This window comes from Lissotriton vulgaris, chromosome 3_1 (assembly GCF_964263255.1).
Source record: "Lissotriton vulgaris chromosome 3_1, aLisVul1.2, whole genome shotgun sequence".
In the NCBI taxonomy this organism is placed as follows: domain Eukaryota; kingdom Metazoa; phylum Chordata; class Amphibia; order Caudata; family Salamandridae; genus Lissotriton; species Lissotriton vulgaris.
This window is the reverse complement of record NC_141689.1, coordinates 30394893-30416687: the sequence shown is the minus strand read 5'-3', so window position 1 is coordinate 30416687 and position 21795 is coordinate 30394893. Positions and strand designations below refer to the sequence as shown.

Genomic DNA, 21795 nt, shown 5'->3' with positions numbered 1-21795 from the left:
AGTCGATGGGAGGTAATAGAAAAATGCATATAAAATCATATATTTGGATTTCAAGGTTCACCTTTGGGATTTAGTTAAGTAGCAAGGCAAGGTCCAATTTTCCACCAGTAGATTCTCTGGAGAATTCCAGATTCGGCCGGGAGCAGGGTACTGAGGTAATTCATAGCTGATGCTCCATGAAGAAGGGGGCCACCTGAAAACACACTGCACAAAGGGGACTTAAAGGCAAGTCTGATGCGTCCCACTCAAAGGGAGCAGTTTGCAAGGGCCTCAGGACCATGGGAGCACAGCTGGTTCGTCTGTACCCAGGCCAGGTGGGATGGGTGCAGAGCAGATATGTCAGCCGGGCGGTGTGCGTGGAGATGTCCTTATGGTCAGGGGCAGGCAGGTTGCTGGGACGATTACGGGACAGCTGGGCCACTCACCAAGTGGGTCTCAAGGGTCTTGATGTGCCTCAACGGGTGCTTGCTTCCCAGACAGTTGGAGTCCGGAATGGACTCCTGGTCTCAGTATACATTTCAAAGGTCACAGTACCCCAGGAATTGGTGCAGCTCATTCTTGGTCGGTCCTGGTGTCTCCAGACCTGGTGGGGATACAGATCTGACCCTTCCGAGATGATCCTTTCTGCTTGGATGCTGTGTTGGAGTTTCCAGGGAGCAGCAAGTCAATAAACCGGACTCTGCGGGTTCGGTGCCTGAGGTCTGCAGGGGAGTAGTTCCTCTACCAGAAGGGAGTTCTCTGGCGGCATTTAGTGAAGGCCTGGAAGTGCCCCAGGGTACTTGGAGTCCTCACAGCAGCAGGACAGACAGTACACCATGATGGTCGAGTCCTGGAAGTAGCAGGCACGGTTTCGCACCAAACATCTGCAGCAGATCTTCTGTTCTCGGGTCAGCAGCTCTTCTTTGTCCGTATCTTCTGTGTGTCAGTCAAATCTGAATTTCAAGGTCCAGGGATGCTACCTAAATACACAATGTAGGGGCTTTAAAGGAGGTGACAAGTAGTATAAAATGGGCTATCTACATTCAAGGTGTCTAGATCCTTTAAGTGACAACTTCCTGTGGGAAGGTGCACTACCCTGATCTTAATTGGCTATTTCCCACTCCAACTAAGATGGAGGGAAATTGGGTTCCACATAACCTGCCCCACCTTAGGGGTGGTGCTGGCTAAATGAGGACCCACCTCCTAATTTAACTAATTTTGTCACCTATTCTCCCACCAAATGTGGAGCAGGAACGGGAAGTTTGAATCCTCCACTAGCTGGGGCTACCTGGGTCACACTTCAAATTTGCCATCGCCTTTGTAGCTTCCTGGCCTGAGGGAGGTGTGAAGCACCTCTGCCCAGAGTAGGCATTGTTCCTGGCCTCTGAGACCGCTGGCTCTCACCCCATGCGGTCAGAAACATGTCTCATGATGGCAGGCTGGCTAAGACTAATCAGAGACCATACCAGTGCTTAGTAGGTTTTCAAGGGTCCCTCTAAGTTGTCTCCTGTGTGCATTTAGTAATAAATCCAACACTGGCATTGGTGAGGATTTATTAAGATGAGATGTTTGGGACCAAATATCTTAGGGTACAGTGAAGCTATCATGGAGCTAGGAAACTCATAATGACAAGTATCCAGCCCGTGTACTCTCTACGGATTCCCTGAGCACTTGTAATATCCAAGAATGGCCGTAGATGTTATAGGGTCATATCTGCTCATGCTGATATGTCCACTCATGGGATATAGTGCACCCTGGCTTAGGGCTGTAAGGCCCGCAGAAGGGGTGACTTACCTAGATCTCATACAGTGTATGGGGGCATGGCACACAGTGCTGTGTGCCATGGCGACTCTTCAGTTTTCTCTGCACCAAGACACACAGCCTGTAATGGCAATTTGTATAGTCTAGGGAAGAGGTCCCTGGGGTGGCACAATTTGTGCTGCAGCCCCAGTGGATGCTCTTCAGTCCAAATGCCCTAGGTACCAGGGGTACCATTTACTAGTGGCTTACAGGGGTTGCTGAATTTGTTCCAATCGTGGTACAGTTTCAGAAAAGAGAACTGTCACTGGGAACCTGGTTGGCAGGAACTCAGTGCACTTTCAATTCAAAATCACTTCATACACAAGGCAAAAAGTGGGGCCTAACAAAGTCAAAAGAGGCACTTTCCTACAATTTGCTTGTAAAAATTTCTCCAGACTGCAATGCTTGTAGGTTTTAGCAGCGAGTTTTGCATCTCCAACCCAGAAGAAGGATGCTTGTCTTCCTAGTCTGAGTCTCTTTGCTAAGTGTCTCTCACCCCGGTCCTAGCCAAGGCAGCGTGCCTTTGATGGCCGGCCACCTCACTAAGGGCCTTATTCACAAAGGGCCTCTGCACTTGTGGCAATGACAAACTGCGGTTTGGAGGTCCTGCCACAACCACAGGGCCCTCCGTCACGAGCCTTTGCGAAACGGGCCCTACGTCTATGATGGGTGTTGTGCCTCACCAGCCTTCAACCATTCCCAGAAGGAAGCCATTATGTAACCAAAGTTATAGAATTAGTACTTGACAGCTATGTCGGTCTTGTGGCATTCCATAAGTACACAGTCAATACAACATTCTCTCTCTAGGAATGTGCCTCATAGATACATAGCAGCTGGACTATTGTCTACTAGGATATATCTCCAGACAGGAAAGCTTGCTTTGGGACAATCAGTATGTGTGATGTATCTTGCTCCTATCGTCAACCAAATGCCCACCTTAATGCCATATCTTGTGCTGAAGTGCAGACAAATTGTCATTAAATGGTAGGACATTCTCATGCCACAGATTATTGGCTTTGGTTCTTATCTCTTTTTCATTTCTTTTTTAGGCAAACAGAATGACGATTGGATAGCGCAGCAAAGAGAGGAGGCGGAGCGAAGGCAGAGAGAGGAGGCAGAGCGAAGGCAGAGAGAGGAGGAGAAGCGACAACAAGAACGTCTGGAAAGGGAGAAAAGGATTGCAGAAGAGATTGAGCGAGAAAACAAATCCCTGGAGGAAAGGCTGACAAAAACAGCAGAGAAATTAAAACAAAGGAGCCACCAGCGGGGACGAACCAACATACAAGAGCGCTCGCACATCATGCAGTTTGCTGTAGAAGATGACGCTGATGAGATTGACATAGATGAGGTATAGTAGACCAGACACATCATGGCAAATCTTGTGACTGCATGGAAGAAATGTGGGCAAAAAAGACTTTTGATAATGGATCTAGTGGGACAACAAGCGTGGCAGGGGAAGAGAAGCGTTTTAGGACACTAGGACACATAAACTTGTAACCCTGGAAGGAGGAGTGCAGGTACCAAGGGAAGGCTCATGATTGAGGGGGAAAATGTTGATATGATACGTAAGAAAGTGGTTGACCTGAGAAGTGAGTATGGAAGAGATGGAATTTGGGAATTGATGGCACCAATAAGAGACATAAGGGCCTCATTATGAGTTGGGCCTATCAACCTGGGCTATAACCGTAGGAGATATATCCCAAATCCCCATTTCGAGTGTCTTTGGGCCTTACATTTTCAAGTCTGAAATCTGTGGATCAGATATTTTAGGTTCTGGAGCTACCAGACTTCTAAGACTTGCTGCAGGTAGCAGCATTGTCCAGCCACTGAATGCCCCCTGCAGCAGTCTGCAGCCCTGCCAAGTCCCACACATCAGGAGTCAGATAACACATGTTAGTGCTGGTGTCTGCAAATTATAGCTTCCACGGAACCCTCAACAAGCTGCAGAAAATAACAAACATATCCACTCACGCAATTACGAGCACACACTACCGGATTGTGAGGGATGACCTCCGGGCTGTGCCCAAGCTGTTATATCATTACAATATTCCTCACTGCGTTTCAGTCAATAAACACATTTCTATTAGGCCTGGCCTCTCTGGGCCACACAATCATCTGGTATCACTCTGAAAACATTTCAGTCAGCCAGGATCCGGTGCCAGCCTTACAAAGATCCCACTCCTTCTATTGTTTTCTGGAAGTGCACCCAGTTGGAACCGGCACTTTCTGGTTGGCTGCAGAGGTATCCCAGCCCGGCAGAATCCACCGCTCTCATCAAGGCAGGTGATTACACACACTGTACAACCCATGCTCACCCTCAGGGAGCTTGGCATTGAGCAGTCAGGCTTATTATAGAGGCAATGTGCAAAGCAAAGCCACATCACCAGTATGTGGCGTAACACGTTGTCAGACCCAGGCCCACCCCCAAAATCCTAATAATACAATACACACAGGTATAGGGTGCACCCTAAGCTACAACAACATCAGTTATAGGTACATGCAAAGAATTATAACACTTTTTAGCAGAACCGCGGGCCGTGGCCATGCGGGTGAAACCAATGTTAAATGTAAAGTACTTTTGGCAAGAAATCAACATATAAAGCAACACCGTTGTCTAGTGTTGGGAATCACAGGTGGTTCACAGACTGCCACTCTCACACACATACTCACTCTGCACCGCTACACAGTGCATTCGGTACCAGCCCAGTCTGTACTGGACACTCTTCCTAACGCAGTGCCACTGACACCCAGCAGGTCAAAGGATAACATGCTGCAGACCCCATGGCTCCAAGTCTCCCATCACTATTCTATTCACCTCCACTGTCGCAGACACCCAAGATGGAAGATCACCAGTCCCTCCCTCTGGATACTAAGTCGCACGTGGCTGTGGTCAGGCTTAGTCTGGGTCCCCGGAAAGCAGGTGGGGCTAGGTAGTAAGAATAAACAAGAGGCAGACGTGAAAGGGGGTCTTGGCATCACTCTGGCAGTTCACCAACAGGTTACAAAGCAGAAGCATGCTGAGGGCAACAATTGGTGACAAATAGGGGTCCATCAGGGCCTTCTCGTACCAGCTGAGATATGCGAAGCACAGGGGGGCTCGTGCAGTCTCTTGACCTGCTCCCGAACTTTCTTAGAAGCATTCCTCCAGCCTCATCACTTTCTCCTGCCTTCCTGGTACCAAGAGGTCTTCATGAGGGTGGGGAGAGGACAATTGGTCCAACATGATGGGGCCAGGAAGGAACAAGCAATGAATGGAAATAACACAGGGGGAACCTCTCGGTCTGAGGAGGCACCCTGGCGGGTACACATGGATCAGTATTATTCCCAGGCAATCCAAGAAGAAAATCTGGTTCACGATATGATGGGTCATACCAGACACTTCAGGTCAGACAACGAAGAGTTGCAAATTATGTATCTCCCTGGAAATGAGGCACTCTATCCGGTGCACGTTGATGTAGGTTGCACCGGATGATTTCAGTCACACACACAGGTGCAAGTTCCACAATATCTCATAGGGTAGAAGGAGACACTGCAAAGACCACCTCCGAGAGTCACACCGTGTGAACTGAACACCACACTCGATGAGCATGCAGTCGACGTGCCACATGAGAGAAACGCAGCACCAATGACGAAGCAGGACACTTTGGATCCTGCAACCCGTGGATAAGCTCACCAACAACAAGATGCTAATGCGTGTTATGGTCCTTGCAGTAGAGGGCCACGAGATGTGCGCTCGATTTCAGGGTTCAGCACTAGGCACTCTGGTGTCCAGGTACGATTATAAGTTCCAAGCTCACACTGCTCTGTCCAGTTGAATTAGGCAGGCAAAGTTGGCAATTCGAATGCCCTATCGCCAGATGTCCCCGGTAGAGGGTGTGGGTCCCTCATAGGAGATCTTTGATGTCCCTGAGATCTCCAAGAGAACACGGGACCAGTCACCTGGTCTTTGGGGGTCCACTTCTGAGTGCCACACGTCAGCAGGAGGCCGAACCAAGCCAGCCACTATTCAGGAATAGCAGTAATCCTCCTTGTGCACAACAGAGTTCCACTGGCAGTTTGCATCCTGCAGTCCAGGTTCTCCGGTCCTGCTTTGCCACAGCAGATCTCACCTCTTGCAGCAGGGTGGCACCAACAGTTATTCTGCAGTGGGCCTTTCAAATAGGGAGGGGGGGTCAAAGGGTATCCCTTCGAACCACGGATGTGTCCCCTAAAGTTGCATCTTATCTGCCATGAGGCAGCCAAATCCAGATCTTTATCTTTATGGGGTCATGATCTGGCTCCAGAGACTAAGTGTCACAACCCTTTCCTCCCATCCATTCCTCCAGGCCCGCAAATGGTAGAGGTCGGCAATCCCAATTGCATGCCCAATGGTTTACGGCTGTCACTGGGGAAATACCAAATGTGCTTCCCCGGCCTCGGGTGTTGCCTGCGCCAAGCATCATGGTACACAAAGAGTTTAGAGCACGGAAATGTCCATATGTTTATAAGTGGCATTTCTAAGCGAGCTATGCCAAGTCCACTTTCACCACTTGAAGGGTTTGACATTGCAAATCCATCGATACGAAACATCAGGAGGCTGCGCCACTCCAATCCATTATTGCATCTGGATGCACTGTCAACCACTTCCCCATGTTATTCTATTGGAAGAGCAGCCTCGCAGGTAGGAAAACATGCATGGGTATTCCCGTGTACCCGGGCAAGGCACACACACATGTACCTGCCCCGCCCTTCACCTTTCACTCCAACTGGAAGTGAAATCTCCCCTCAGGATGGCCAGGTGTGGCTAAAGGCCAGCCTGAGTACGCTCGCCACAGCGCCATCACAGACCTGCAAAGGTAGGTTGGACACATGTTTAAAAGCAAGAGCCGTGCAAGGTCGGACACCGGCCCACAGTGGTAGCAGTCCACATGATCGAACAACACCATTAGTGCACATGCTCGCAGGCATGACTGCAGCAGCAGCAGACTGCTCCATGTTGAGCACCATCTTTGCACCAATTTCGAACATATGTAGGAAATGTGCATGCACTTTCACACTGCATTTACAGTGGGAGAGTGCCCAGAGCCCTAAGGCTGCACAAGAGAACCAGCAAAACTCAAGAAGAAAAAGCAAAATGTTTAGGCAAATGCTACCTGATGAGGATCAGGTGCCACAGGCGTACCCCCAAGCCAAAAATGGGCAAAAGGGTTCTACCCAGCTTCTAGTTAGTCTTCCTCACTAAGGTAGAAAAACGCAGCTAGGCCATCAGCATTGGAATAGTCGACCCCCGTTCGGTGCTCCGCCCTAAAGTCTATCCCTTGCAAGGAAACTGACCGCCTCAACAGTTTTGGATTCACACCCCTCACCTGCATCAGCCACCTGAGGGGTCTATGGTCTGTTTGAACCAAGAAGTGTGTGCCAAATAAATATGGCCACAAATCAGCCTGAGCCATTCAAAAGTGGTCTACCGCCCTGGTACTTCCACCGTAGACATGGATCACGTCTACACTGGAAGCACCGGGGCGGCAGACCACATTCCAATGACTCGGGCTAAGACGCATGCATACAAAATAAGGAGAGTCTGCGTGAAGGAGGACCTTTAATTTTGGACAACTGATTGATTGCCTTCGTCCAGAATATTGATATTATGCCTTTGACCTTTATAGAACGGAACTAAGTGGACTGCAGCCTCTGGAGACACATTGAAAAGCTTCTATGGGTTTCTGCTCTGTAGTAATTGAAGTAAGCTCTCCAAAGGGGGATACAGGAGAGACCACACAGGTAACACTCACCTTGTGCAGTCCTGAGGAAGCCAGAAATTCAACAGGCCAAAACACGTCGACTTTCCTTGCATAAGGAGTTCACAAGAATTTTGACGAAATAATCACAAAAAACATCAATCTATGCATAATAATATATGGGTCTTTTGACATTAGATTGGGTGTTAAGTGTATAAATATGTGGGCTACCTAGAAGACAGATCTAGTATAGAAAATAGGATGTGGGCCGTTAGTTTTCGTCTTGTAAAAAACATATGATGAAGGAGTGTAAAATTCTTATAAGGATACCATTAAGTATGATGAACGCTATTTAGAAAATTGAACATAAAGAAGGACCATACCTACAGCTACCTTGAGGTATTTTCGTTATAAGCTTCATCCATTCAGGCGCAAACTCGCTGCGATAATCCAACAGCAATCATTTTACCACTGTTGGTGAAATATGGACATAATTTATCCTTGGTTAACCAAACCTTTTTTGTTCACATTTTACCTTGCCAAAGGCCTCGAGGGTCGCTCGGCGTCCCCGTTGTTAGATACGTCTCCAGCCTTTGAACAGTTGTCGCACTTTTTAGGGTAAAAACTTACGGCCAGATTTACGCAGCCTTTTTCTGGTTGCAATCGGCCTGATTTGCAGAATTGGGACATTTGCGACCGAAAAAAATGCTTTATCTGATGGATGAAAGAAAATGTGATTCAGTAACTTTTAGCAAATCGCAAATTGCATTTGCGATTCGGTGTTTGGAAGGGGCCTGCTTAGAGCATCCCTTCTAAATATCAAATCGGTATGGTATGTATTACTGTTTGGCGCCTGAATTCTGGTCATAAAACATTAATACTCTTCCATCATTTCAAAAGTGTTTGTAACCCATTCGCAAATGTGAGAATTATGAAATATCATTTTTTAAGAGCAGGAAGTGGTCTAATGGACCATTGCCCACTTTTAAAAAAAGAAACTTAAAAGTTTATTTTTTTTTATTTTAATAATAATAATGATCTTTATTTAGATATAAAACATATCTTTAAAAGAATTTACAGATTCACAGCCTTACCGAATATTAGAATAAAAACTTCAAGGAAATAGCAACACGAGTGTAAATATAAAAGCACGATCCAATTACAATCATTATAAAAACAGGGATTTTGTCTCATAATATATTTTAAAATCACAAAAATTAAAACAAGGCACCAGCTTACATTGAGTATCAACAAATTATGTCTAATGTTACTGAGAATAATGCCCGTTATTACTGTTTTCGATGAGAGAAAAAAATTGAGCACTTTAGCTTGGTCTCCTTAAGTTAAAGATGTAATATGCTCGCTGGATGAATTTTATACATTTTATGTTTAGCACTGTATTTTCCGGGTTTAAAGCTGCCATGATGGCTTGCCTGCAGGACCGAACCCCCAGCCTGTTCCATTCTAATTTTAATCCGGACCTGCGTTCTGTGTTGAGGGCTGGGCAAAGGAAACTTACATGCAACATGGTTTCCGCTGTTTTCCCACACCCTCTACAAGAGAGATCTTCCGATGAACGTCGCCATGATGGTAAGTCCTGCAAGAAACGCCAGTCGCCCAGTCTGATGGCAATAAAGCCGCGTTTCAAGTATAAAGAGTATGTGCTGGCCAGATAACAGGCTGGGACCAGGTGTCTGTAAGAATTTATCATGGCCCAGGCATGGCTACGTTTCAGAAAAAGTGCTTTATCAGTGAGACAAGAAGTCATTCTCACACATTTTTTATAGCTTTTTTAAATGCTATCTGGCCTGGGTTTAGGGCCCACAGGTCGCTTGCTGACATTTGCTTAATGGCGTCTATAAAAAGACGTCCGTACAAACCCCCCGGGTTAATCTGGCTGATTTCTTCCCAGACTAGGGATTCTAAAGTGCCTGGCTCAGCTTGTCTTAACTTGTGACACAGGTTAAGGTATGCCCCAGTGGCTGAGGCCTCGTAGTTTATTAACCCTATCTCCAACCTAATCTGCGCTGCGGAGGCGGTCTTTGGCAACCGGAGCACCCTTTTATAAATTTTAGTGGTCTGTTGGTTCAGAGTTGTGTTCATTTTGCCACTGAAAATTTCCACGCCGTAGGATAAAGTGGGGCCAACCTTTGCTCTCATTACCTCCAAGAGGGGAGCTAAAGTTGGACCAGAAAGATCTTTCGCAAGTTTGCCTAGTGACACCATTAGGGTCACTGCTTTACCTCCGATCTCTCCACGCTGTTTTTTGTAGCTACATTTTGAGTCCAGGTGGACGCCTAGGTATTTATAGGACTGGCCAATTTCTAGACTAACGTTGTTGAATGACCAGCCGCCCCCTGTGTGTCGTTTCTTGCCAAATGTAACTACTTGCGTTTTCTTTAGGTTAACCTCGAGTTGGTTGCTGATCGTATAATCAAGCAATTTGTCGAGGAGTCTTTGTAACCCTACCCTGGTTAAACTAAAGAGAGCCAGGTCGTCGGCATATAAAAGATTGCTTAGAGTCATGCCGCCCACCTTCGGAGAGTGACTATTAGTGTCGTCTAGGACCGCCGACAGATCTGCTACAAATAAATTAAAAAGGAGGGGGGCCAGCACACATCCCTGCTTCACTCCTCTAGTTGTCATTATTTTGCGTGAGAGATGTGTGCCGGTCCCCAGCTTCACATGCACCCACGTCCTAGTATGGAGCTGAATTATTCCCTCTAGTAATTTCTCTGGAATCCCCCACATCTTTAGTTTGGCCCATAGGGCCTCCCTGGGGACTCTATCGAATGCTGCTTTGAAGTCGACAAAGCAGCAATGAACTAATCTTGAGGTTGCAACTGCCCTGTCGACTACGGTTGTTATTGCTAGCAAATTGGTACGGGTTCCTGAGTGTGCCACAAACCCTGTCTGGTTCATTGGCAAAAGCTTATTGTCCTTTACCCATAGCCTTAGGTCCTCTAATAGAAGACCTGCATAATGTTTTGCCTCTATGTCCAGTAGGGCAATGAGTCTATAATTGCTCGGTTGTGCATGGGATCCAGATTTATAAATTGGGTGAATTATAGCTCCCCGCCATGACTCTGGGATTGTGGCTGTTCTTAATGCGTAATTGAAAAGGTTAGCCAATGTTCCTGACCAGAGGGTGATGTCTGATTTAAACAGAGTCTGTGGCAGGCCATTTGGGCCTAGCGCTCCGTCCGATCTTGATTTTGACAATAGTTTCGAGACCTTTTCCTGTGTTGTACACCACGAGGGACCATGCCCTTGGCTGATCTCAGTTACGGTGGTATTTCTGATGGTGCTTTGATAATCAGGAGACTTAAAGTGATCGAGTAGGAAATGTACCCAGTCTGATTCCAGGATGTTAGCCGATCCTGTGCACACTGTTCCTAAGCTGGTGTGGTTAATAAGCGCCCTGAATTTCCTTGAGTTTTTTTGCTTACTTTCCCACACCAGTTTACTCCAGAATTCGTTTTCATATGCCCATTTATCCTTTTTGGTCGCTCGCATGAGTGATTTTTGTGAGGTTTGATAATTGGATATGCAATCACTGTTTCCCGGGGATTTGGCCAATGCCCGCAGGGCCTTATTTCTTGCTTTCTTTAGTGACTTTGTCGTCTGAGATAATGTGAATTGATGCTTCGAAGTTACCCTTTGGACTTGATGCCCTGCGGGGAACAGTTGAATCAGGTGGGAGCATAACATGGACCATAATTCGGTTGGACTGGCCTCTTGCTCCTGGCCCAGTCTTATTATGTCCGAGCTTGCCTGAAGAATATTCGAGCTAATTTCTTCTGTCCACTTTAGGCGCTTTAGATTTTCTGTGTAGGTTCCCTGAAGTGTCGGTGGTGCCATTTTGTGATACTCTGGGTTTATGTTGAAGACTGTGACCTGGGGCCTGTGGTCACTTTCGGTTCTTGGGTGTATTCTGAAGTCAGTAATGCAATTTAACAGGGGTGCGGTGCAGATTGTGTAATCCAGATGCGATTGCTTTGAGCCGTTTGTCCATGTCCACTTTGGTGGGGTGTCCCCGGCTGTTCTGCCATTGATAACAAGGTAACCTGCACTGTAAAATTGGCTCACACATAGGTCGCCTAGATTACTTTGAGTTTGTATTAACGGTTTAGTTTGCATTGTGACCTCGGTAATATGGATTAAAGGGGGGCCATCATTATCTGCTGCGTTCCCCTGAAATAGGAAGGTGTTAAAGTCCCCAGTAACTATGCAATCTGAATTGGGTTGGTCCGTGAGTATATCGTTCATAATCTCGGTTAGACGAGTCAGATGGTCCTTTTTAGTGCGTGTACTGGGGTTGATGTACACATTTAAAAGAAAGAGGGGACGATGTTTCCGCCAGGGATCGATCTTGACCCCTAGGATCCAGTCTTCCTTGAGGGCCCATCGTGTGATTCGGGCTTTTAAAGAGTTTGATACATAGGTTGCCAGCCCGCCTTTCGGGTGGCCAAAGCAACTATCCCTGATTGCTGGATTCCATGTCTTAGTGAACCCAAGCACTGGGCACCCCTGTAAAGCCCAGGTTTCCTGTAGAGCTATTACTGAGTGACTCCGCAAGAAAGATTGCGTGTCCGGGTCCACAATTTTTGGTGTAAACCACTTATGTTCCAGGAGCATAATGTAGTAATTTGTTCCGATGGTGAGTTGAATGCTGCTCCTGACTGTGGTGGCTGTGCTGGACTTTTTGTGCCGATAGACATGATCATGGGATTAGATGGTCATTCGTGCCTTTTAGCTGATAAAATTGCTGGGAGCCAGTCCCATATTTGGCCAATGTCTTTGATGGCTACGTCTCTGAGTTGGATGTTACAGACTTCTTCTGGCCCTGAGGCATTTTTTAGAATTGAGTAGGTTTTTTCTTGACCCTTCTGCCTTGTTATCCTAGTTTTTTTAGGCGATGTTAGCTGGTTGAGGAGTGTGATTGGATAACCCGGCACAGAGTATGGGTAGACTCGAATACCCCATTCCCTTAGAGTTGCTTTGTTGTTCAAAAACGTGGATATCCACTTTGCCTCCTTAAATGTTACCTGAGTTACCTCCGATGGTTGTGTTCCTCTTGGTGGGAGGAGCTCGATAGCCTTGATTTCGTCCGATACTAAGTCCGTGAATCCAGGGGTCCCCTCTATCAGTTTGAGTATGTTTGCTCTGTTGAGGATGTCGTGGCGGCCCTTTGATTTGTATTCTGGGGCTAATATAATGTGGGAATATGATGTAGCATTGGCAGTCTCAGTTTGATGGTGGCACGTTATGTTTTTGTTAGGTCTCGATCCTTCGTTCTGCTTGTTCTCCTGTGCTATCAGGTTGGTCCTGGTCTTTGGTGACCAGCGATGATTTGTGAGGTGATCTGGTCTCTGGATGTGGAACGTTTTAGTCAAATTCTGACCCATCATTGTAACGTCACCCTGGACTGGGGGTGTGACGTACCCTGTTTTCGGGGACACTTGGGTTTCTTTGGGTCTAAATGTCCCTGTTTCATCTTTTGTCGTATCCTTGTTTACTAGAGCTGGGCCAGGCTCTTTTTTGACTACTCGCGTTGGAGGATCACTTATTTCCTGGGGGCTCCCCATTATGGGTTGGATATTAATTACAGGTGAGTCCTCTTTTGGCTTGGGCAGAGCGAGGTTTCCTAGCAAGGGTGGTGCGTCCGTCGCACTCGGAGCTTGTTTGCTTGATACTGTTGAAAAAAGCGGGTAGTATCCCGAGTTGGTAGCAGTTCTTGATGCCTTCGCCTTATTTCTTTTTTTGCGTTGGCGCTTGCGTTCTCTTTTGCTTAGCTGGGGTTCAAACCCTGACTGTTCGTCCTGGGTGGTGAGTGCCAAACACTGAGGGCTAGCCAGTGGGCCCTTCAGAGGATTAACCGAACTGGTGGTACCTCTGTGTGGTGACCCCGTCTTTCCCTGCTCGGCTACTGCCTGGTCGGGTTGTGTGTGACCTGGTGTTGGTTGGTCCCTTGCCTGGTTTAAGCTGGAGTCTGTGCCCTCGGTTGGCTTAGTGCCTTCTTTGGCAGATGGTTGGGAAGTGGCGTAATCCTGGGTCCAATTTGATGACTTTTGGGTTGAAGCTCCCGGTGTGAAGCCTGTGCTGCTGCCCCTCAACTTCCTTACCTCGTTTACCTAGTTTTGTCGACGCTTGGGCACCCATAATTAGATTATTTAGTTGGTCTAATTTGTTATCTATCCCTGCCGTGAATACGGCTAGCGTGTTTAGGAGATCAACCTGTACGTCCATTTTGTCCTAATGGTAGTTTAGGGCGTTGACTGTTTGTTGAAATGTCTGCAAAGGATGGGGCCAAACGCTGGAGACTGATTGAACATAATGATTGGGGTTTGTAACGGTAGGGGAGTCATTTGCGGGGTTTTGAGTATCTTTAAAAAAATAGGACAGATCTGCTAGGAGCTGGTCACTTGGGTCTGTTTTAATAAGTGTCTTTTGAGACGGAGGCATAGTTAGTTCGTATGGTACAAATGAGTTCAGAACCGTGGGCAATGGACTTGACTCCGTCGGTTGAGCAGTGGGTATACTAATTAGGTAAGGAGTTTGAGCAGTACTATTGCTCAGTGCGGTGCTTTGGGCGTGAGTTTGAGCACAAATTGTCTTCTGATGCGGGTCCGGCAAATCTTCTATTGCGGTGAGAAGGTCTTCTTCTCCTTGGGAGGTTGCCAAAGTGCATTGTTTCTGGGTTTTTTCTGTGGAACCAGTCTGTGTTTTCAATGGGCTCGCTGGTGAAGTTTGCGACAGGAATCCACCCTGGGTGTCTGACGCCAGATGAGCCGGTTGCTGGCCCAAAGCCTCACCCAAGAATGTATCCTGTTGGCTGTTGAAATTACATGATTCAGGAATGGCACCACCCCGGCTGCCAAGACTTTCAAGACTGGGCGATGGTTTGGTTGGGGTGGCGCCAAAGGTAAATACCTCCCTGGCTTGAACTGACTTGTTGTGTTCGCCTTCCCAAGGCTGGACGTTCGACTGTTGTTGGAGAGGGGAAGTTGATTTCCACTCCCAGAGTGGATTCCTGCTCCTGGTTGCCTCCTGGGGCTGAAGCTGTTGGGAGATTTTAGGTGTAGTTAGAAAGTAATTTAACAGATCTGACTGCTTTCCTTCGTGTGATTTAATCTTGGTGGTGACCTTTTGGGAAGAGCCGCGACACCCTTCAGGTGGGTTGCCATCTCACTGGTAGGGTTTCACTGGCTAGATGGGTGACCTGCGCCGATATCGGTTGCCTAGTCCTTTTTCGTTTGAGGACCGATACCGCCTTCCTTACTTTCCCGGACCTCATCTTTGTTGTGGCTTTTTGTTGCAGCTCTGCTCTTCACGCCGGGGGTTTTTGGTATCCTCGGCAATGTTCGATAGCCTGTAAGCAAGGCTGCGTACACTGATAGTAGAGTTATTTGGGTCTAGTCATCTGCGCTCGGCTTGTATGGTTGGTTTGATTTTCCCCCTTCTGTAGATGCCGGATTTTAGCAAATGTAATGATATGCTTATTCAAGACAGGTTATTGGGCTGTTGAGTTTATGGCTTATTAGGCTTGTTAGAGTTGTTAGGGTTGTTAGGTTTATTGAGCCTCGGCCACCCTTGCTGCTCCTTGGTAGTTCTTTTAGTTATTCTTTGATTATTCTTGGATTATTCTTGGATTTATGCACATACAGTATAGCCCCCTGGAGCCTGGATCCTCACTGTTGATTTTAAGTGGTTCAAGGGGTGTGCGGATCCTGTTTGTACTAATTTGACTGGGATATACCCTCCGTGGGTCCGCTGGCAGACTTCTTATGTGCTTCCTGTGGTGCCTCCTAGGGCCTCCAGGGCCTCTCCTGAGGGGTGGGAAGGGTGTTTAATTCCCACTGCGGGGGACTGGTTGTTTACTGTGCCCCCCCCCCCTGCTACAGCTAGCAAGAGGGGCTGTGGGGGTGCTGTTGGTAGATTGCCCGTAAAAGCGCAAAGGGGCTGAGCGCGAGCGGAGCACTCGGCAGGGGCTACGGGCTGGATTGAACCTACTCAACCTGCCTAGTCGACCCCCCCCCGGGCTCTTACTTCGCGGCAGCCTCTAACAGCTGCCGCGCTCGCGTCTTCCTCCTTGCCCCCTCCGCGGAAGCCCCTCACCTCCTTTTGGGCTCCCGGTCCCGGTCCCGGTCAGATGCCGGCGTCAAGGCAACGCAAAGGCCCGGATTGCGGCACAGCCTCGGAGGGGAAACGCCGCGATATGAGTAAGACGCTCCCTCTGCACTGGTACCTGCGCCTGTGTCTGTACAGGGAAACTCACCCGCTGCCTTCTCTCGGGGAGCGGCTGAAGTTTCATTTTTTTCAGTTTAAACATATCCCATTTTTCTTTCGGGAAAAAGGGATGATTTTTTTTAAAAAAACATTGCTTTCTTAAAAGGCAATCACAGACATGATGGTCTGCTGACCTCAGCAGGCCACCGTCCATTTGATTTTGTGTTTCTTAATGGGTTGTACATTGCAACCTACCTCTTTAATATTCATGAGGTAGGTCGATTTGTTACCTATCAGGAATCCCTAAATCAAACTCAACGAGTTTCATACATTAAGTGTACAGATATCCTAATTGCGATTCAGAGAGAATTGCGGAATCGGTATTCCAAATGTTTGCACATCTGGCTTTTAATTTGCTGAGTCAACCACATTAGCCTTTTAATATTTAATATCTTAAGAGGGAGCATCGGTGCCTTTTAATCTTTTCAGACTCCAAAGACAGTGAGGTTAAGTGGTTTTGGAGAGTCAGCCCATTTAACTTAATGGAGAGGAGCACTTTTTGGGAGCCTGAGGCATGTTGTCAGGGTTGGTGATCTCACAAAGGGGTATAGAAGGCTGTCTGATTCAGGCTGATTTGAAAATTATGGGGACATGTAAGTGTCTGTATAATTTTCATGTGTAATCTGTTTCAACTTTATTTAGCTTTTGCACCATTGTATTCTATTCTGTTCTATTCTATTGTATACAGGTATGTGTTAAGTGCAAACATTGCCCCTGCCTAAAGAGTATCTTGGTGCTGTCAGTAAACCTGCCATGTCAGACAAGCGAGATAACTAGAATTAAAGTGTTTTCATTTATTTTTTAAATGGTAAAAGATTGTAGATAGGATAAGAGGAAATACGTTACATCTGGTTGCACCCTTGTAATTGAAAGATCTGTTGCCCAATGTGGATAATCTCCTACCCATGGCAATCTAAAAGGTGTTGGCTTAGGATATACTTTATGAATGAGCTTCTTTTTGCATGGTTGCCCCCACTTTTTGCCTGATGTTGATACTCTTTGACTAAGTGTGCCCTGGGTTCCTGCCAACCAGGTACCCAGGGCCTATGCTCATTCCCTAAAAGTGTACTGTTGCAAGCCCAATTGGCAACTCTCTGGGCACATGCAAGTCCCTTGTAAAAGGTACCATGGGTATCAAGGGCACTGTGACCAGGGAAAGCCTCCAAGGACTGCAGCACCGATTGTGCCACCCTTGGCGGCCTGTACCTCAACCCGCACACACTGCCATTGCAGGCTGTGTGTTTTGGTGCAGAACAAAGTGAAGAGTCTACATGACAGCCATCCCTCTGTGCCATGCCTACAATCCACTGCCCTGGCATAGGTAAGTCACCCCTCTAGCTAGGTGCACTATACCACTGTTGAGTGTAGAGGGGCATGAGCCCTGTACCCCTACAGTGTCTAAATCCATTGTTAGACATTGTAAGTGCAGTAATGCCATAAAGAGTATATGGTCTGGGAGTTCGTCACTCCGAACTCCTCAGCACCATGATGGCTTTACTGAAATCTGGTAAATTAGGTATCAAACTTCTCAATACATTAATCCCACATTGATGCCAGTGTGGGATTTAATGCAAAATGCACTCAGAGGGCATCTTAGAGATGCCCCTGAAAAACGAGCTAACTCTAGTGTCATGGCTGCGTGGCTGCTCGTCAGCTGCCACCACGAGACATGTTTCTGGAACCCTGTATCGAGAGCCTCCCGCTATCGGGGTCCTGAAACAAAGCACATCCTGGGATGAGGTGCCAAGCCTCCTCCCCCAGGATGGACAGGGTCCACGAAGGGGAAACTTCAAAGGCTTGCTGCCTTTGTGAGCTGACCCAGCCATTTGCTGCTCTCAGCACCTGGCCCCAACCAGTTTTGCCCCCCAATTTAGTATTTAGGGGCCACCCCAAAGCTTGCCTCCTCAGACAAGAAATAATAATAAGAAGGACCGAAGAGCCGTGCTGAAGGAAGAAGAGGAGGACACCAACTGCTTTAGCTCCAGCTCTACTGGCCTGTCCTGACTTTGACCTGCTCCAGCGGAATCACAGTGTGTCCTGGAGCCAGCAGCCCCCTGGAACTCAGAGGAACTGCTGTGCCTTTCCTAAAAATAAGTGTCCCCGTGAGTACCGCATTTACTCACCAACAGACTCTGGCCCCAGCCAAATCTGCAAGTCTGCACCACTCTGCACAAAACATCTCTGACCCAGGTTTGAGGGGCCAACGAGGTGGTCTCCATGGCAATCCGGACTTGAGATCTGGTGATCCCTGACCTACCTCAAGCCTCCGGACGATGCCAAGGTTTGGTCTGGCTAAGATGCCCAGCAGGAATGTCATGAGCCAATATGAGTAAAAACTGTGTGTACATCTAAGGCACTTCCACTCGCCTAGTGGCACAAGTGTTGGGGTCTCAGGCCTCAGTATGCAGGAGTCCCTCTTCTCAATAGATTGTGGGATCTACTAACATCTCCCTTTCCCTGTGCAGCAGCTTGCTGCCTCAGGCTTTTAGGAGTTAGACAGGTCTGCTGTCCAAGGCACAGCTGCTCCTTAGTGGATCCCCCTGCGCCTAGGAAATCAAACTGGTAAGGGTCAAGTTTCATGGGCTCAGTTCCCTCTGAGGCTGACAAGTCCTCTCCGTGGGGAGAGGGGTCCTGAATCTTTTGCTGTCCAGAAGCTGGTTTCCCAGTTTTCTTGCCTTGTCTCCGGGAAGGTTGGGCCATTCTTACAGGCTCCAACACTTCTTTTTCTCCCTGTGCTCGTCCCTGTGATCTAGCCTTGACACACAGGGAGATATTTACAACTGAAGTGGCGGAGTGAAGCGTTAGCTGTCTTGGCTTAACGCCTCACTACGCCACTTCAGAAATGCAAGGCTGGCCCATATTTACAAGAATATGGTGCAGCCTTGCATTTCCCCTTGCACTTACGATACACTTAGCAGTGTAGCATTAACACAGGCACCCTGGCACCACAGCGCAAGGTTGTCTGCGTGCAGGAGAAAGATTGTTCATGCACAGGAAGGTCCCCCTTCCTGTACATAAATAATCTTTAAATGCCCTTTTGTCACTTCTATGTGTGCTGATTAATGCAGCACACATGGAAGTCACAAATGTCGTTTTATTTAAAGATTGTTTATGTGCAGGAAGGGGGACCTTCCTGTACATAAACAACCCAAGGCTTTTTGCTTTTTCCATGTGTGCTGCACAAGGCAACACATGGAAAAAGCAAAACCGAGGAGAAATAAAGCTTTTCTCCTCGTTTTGCCAAGTTAAGACCGGGTTTCTACTGGTCTTAATTTTGGCACTGCCTCCTATTTACACTGCTCTTGTTGTTATGTTATAGGCTCTTTTATAGCGCACAACTCACCCTGGGGCATCTAGACGCTGCCTACAAAAACCCAATAGCGAAAGGTCAGGTCGGCGGCTATTTTGAAATAGAAAGGCTTTTAGTTGCTTCCTAAAGGTGGTGTAAATCGGAATTTCCGGCAAGGCCATGGGCAGTCTATTCCAGTAGTTTGGAGCAAGGTACGAAAAGGCTTTACCCCCAGTGCGGCTCAAGCGTATGCGAGGGATCTGTAGAAGTCCTAATGTACCAGATCTCAGATTTCTCCCTGGTACGTGTTTCTTTCGTAGATAGTAAGATCCTCTACCATTTAGAGCATTATAAGTAAGGCAGCATATTTTAAAAAAGGATCTCTTCCTTACTGGGAGCCAATGCAGTTCTCTTAGCACAGGTTCTGAGGGGGAGCCGGCTGGCATGTTCAAAATCATTCTGGCAGCGGTATTCTGAATCACCTGTAATTTATTTAGCAGGGTCTCACCCAATTCAGCCAGCAGGGCATTGCCATAGTCTAAGCGACTAATCACCATTGCTTGTACCAAGGTTCTGCGGTGATTAGTAGGCATGTATGGGAGAATTTTACGAAATCGTCGTAGGCTATAATAGCAGGAGCTCGTCATGGCTGCTATATGATCTTTCATTGTTAGTGATTAATCCAGTTTTAGTCCAAGATTTTTGACACTTTGTTTGGGCACAGGGGCTACACCCAACTCTGAAGGCCACCATTTGTTTGACCAGACCGTAGAAGCTTTCCCTAGTAGCATAACTTCCGTTTTGTAAATACGGGGCAGCATCAAAATCAATGGTGTTGTGGCTGAACTCCCAGTGCAACACCCACAGCCCACCACTTTCACGCTAAGCATAGCGTGAAAAGGTGCATTATTTACAAGGCAGCGTTAAACCACTGTAAGTGGCTTAACGCTGCCTTATAAATAAGGTGAAGCCCTTATCGCCACAACAATGTCTTAAAAAGTGATGTTGTCGCAGGGATTCTGTTCTCACACAGAACTGTTCACAGAGACTTGGAACCTCAGTGAATTAGGGTGTCCCAAAACTCACCTTAGTACCCAAAAATCCCCTACCAGACTAGCAACAGTGTCTCATTGGTTCTTACACACTCTCAATGTTTAGACAAACCAGAACATGGACTTAGAACACCTCAGGTAACGTGGAACACATGAACACTCTTTCGTTATACCAACATATCAATCCAGAACGAGGAGTAAATGAATACACGTGCACTTTTGAAATGTTTATTTTCTAATGCAGTGTTCTCAAGCGCAGTATCTTAGCTAATACAAGCAAACATATTATAAGAAACAAAGTAATCAGCATAGTTGCTAGTCCATAGAATACAAAAGGAGAAAGCATGGTAAAATGCTAAAACGAAAATGCTACAGGGAAGAAGGCTAAAGTGCACCTAAATCTTACCCTCCCTTGCTAATGTATTATTTTATATCTAAGAAGGTCTCTTTGGGTTTTAGCAGGGCGGCCCCATACCTCTGATCCTAGTGGAAAGGGATCACATCATCTTCCACCAGCTCTCTGCATGCGAAGCATCATCAAGTGTGGGTATATTCTCTATGCAATGCAATATTAAACGCGCCTAAAGCCAGAGTTTGGCCGCAGCTGCATGTATGTTATGTCTAGAACGTGCGAACATCAGACCTCACAACAACCACTGTGTTGAAATATCCTTGAAGGCCTCGGCACTCACTGTACAGACACAGCTCATCAAGCAAAGCTGATATCAGAGCAACAACATTTATTCTTGTGTGAAGCAAAACACTCTACTAGGCTCAGAGCTAAAATAACAATATGTGCTGTGTGCAGAAGCAGCAGAAACGCAAAATGGCGTTTAAGCACCTAATAAGCTTGTGCTAACTTAACACAGTGTGTAGGTAAAGCATATCTATTTGACAATGTTGTGGTGGTGCTAGGGTCCTGTAGGTATGTGCCACACAATCTCATGGATGTCCAGTATTGCTGCATGGGTTTTCATTTCTACCTCAGCCCATGCTGAGGTCTCCAGGTTGTTTCTAAGCAGACAGGCAGTTGGAAATTTTGGAGAGACCACTACCTGTTTCAGGCCAGTAAACCCCCCCAGTCTAATGTTACCATAGCCATTGCATGATTGGTAGTAACACTGTCAGCATGTAATGTAATGTAATGTAACTTGAACTTATATAGTGCAAACATTGTCATCCTATGGGTATCCTGGCACTGCGACTTTCCAAGTTGTCACTGGCATTGGTGACTGGATGTGACTTTCCAATCAAGTATTGCTCTGGGGAAACCAGTGTGTCTCTCACCATTGTGCCTCTGGCACCTGTATTCCTCAGGGCTTCTATTCTAGTCCCATTGATCCAGGGGTACTGTAAATAATACTAGTGGCAAACTTAACCTCCCCTTCTGTGACTAAAACTGCTTCAGTGTGAACCCTGTTTTGCTCTGGGCACACTGTTGATCCCATTTGGAGATTGGCTACACCAGTACTAACTGGAGGAGGGCTGAGGGGCTTCTTGTTAGGACAAGTAGCATCTCCAATTGTGTCCCAACTTCTTACAGTTCAAACACCAGGTCTTTTGGGGATCAAAGTTTTTCCCTTTGCACCCACCATTGGACTGGGAAGAGTTTTGGGGCCCACCGCCCTGAGCAGGTTTTGGGGGCCCTTTGGAATATTCCTGTTTTTTG

The 21795-nt window shown here is 47.1% G+C and overlaps 1 protein-coding gene across 1 annotated transcript in view; it reads left to right on the top strand.

Moving 5' to 3' along the window:
* Nucleotides 1-21795, top strand: part of LOC147725861 (uncharacterized) — a 293683-nt gene that overhangs the window by 133624 nt on the left and 138264 nt on the right. Inside the window, exon 4 of the mRNA XM_086960008.1 lies at nt 2829-3127. Coding sequence (XP_086816134.1) covers nt 2829-3127 — 299 coding nt within the window. The remainder of the gene's footprint in view (nt 1-2828; nt 3128-21795) is intronic.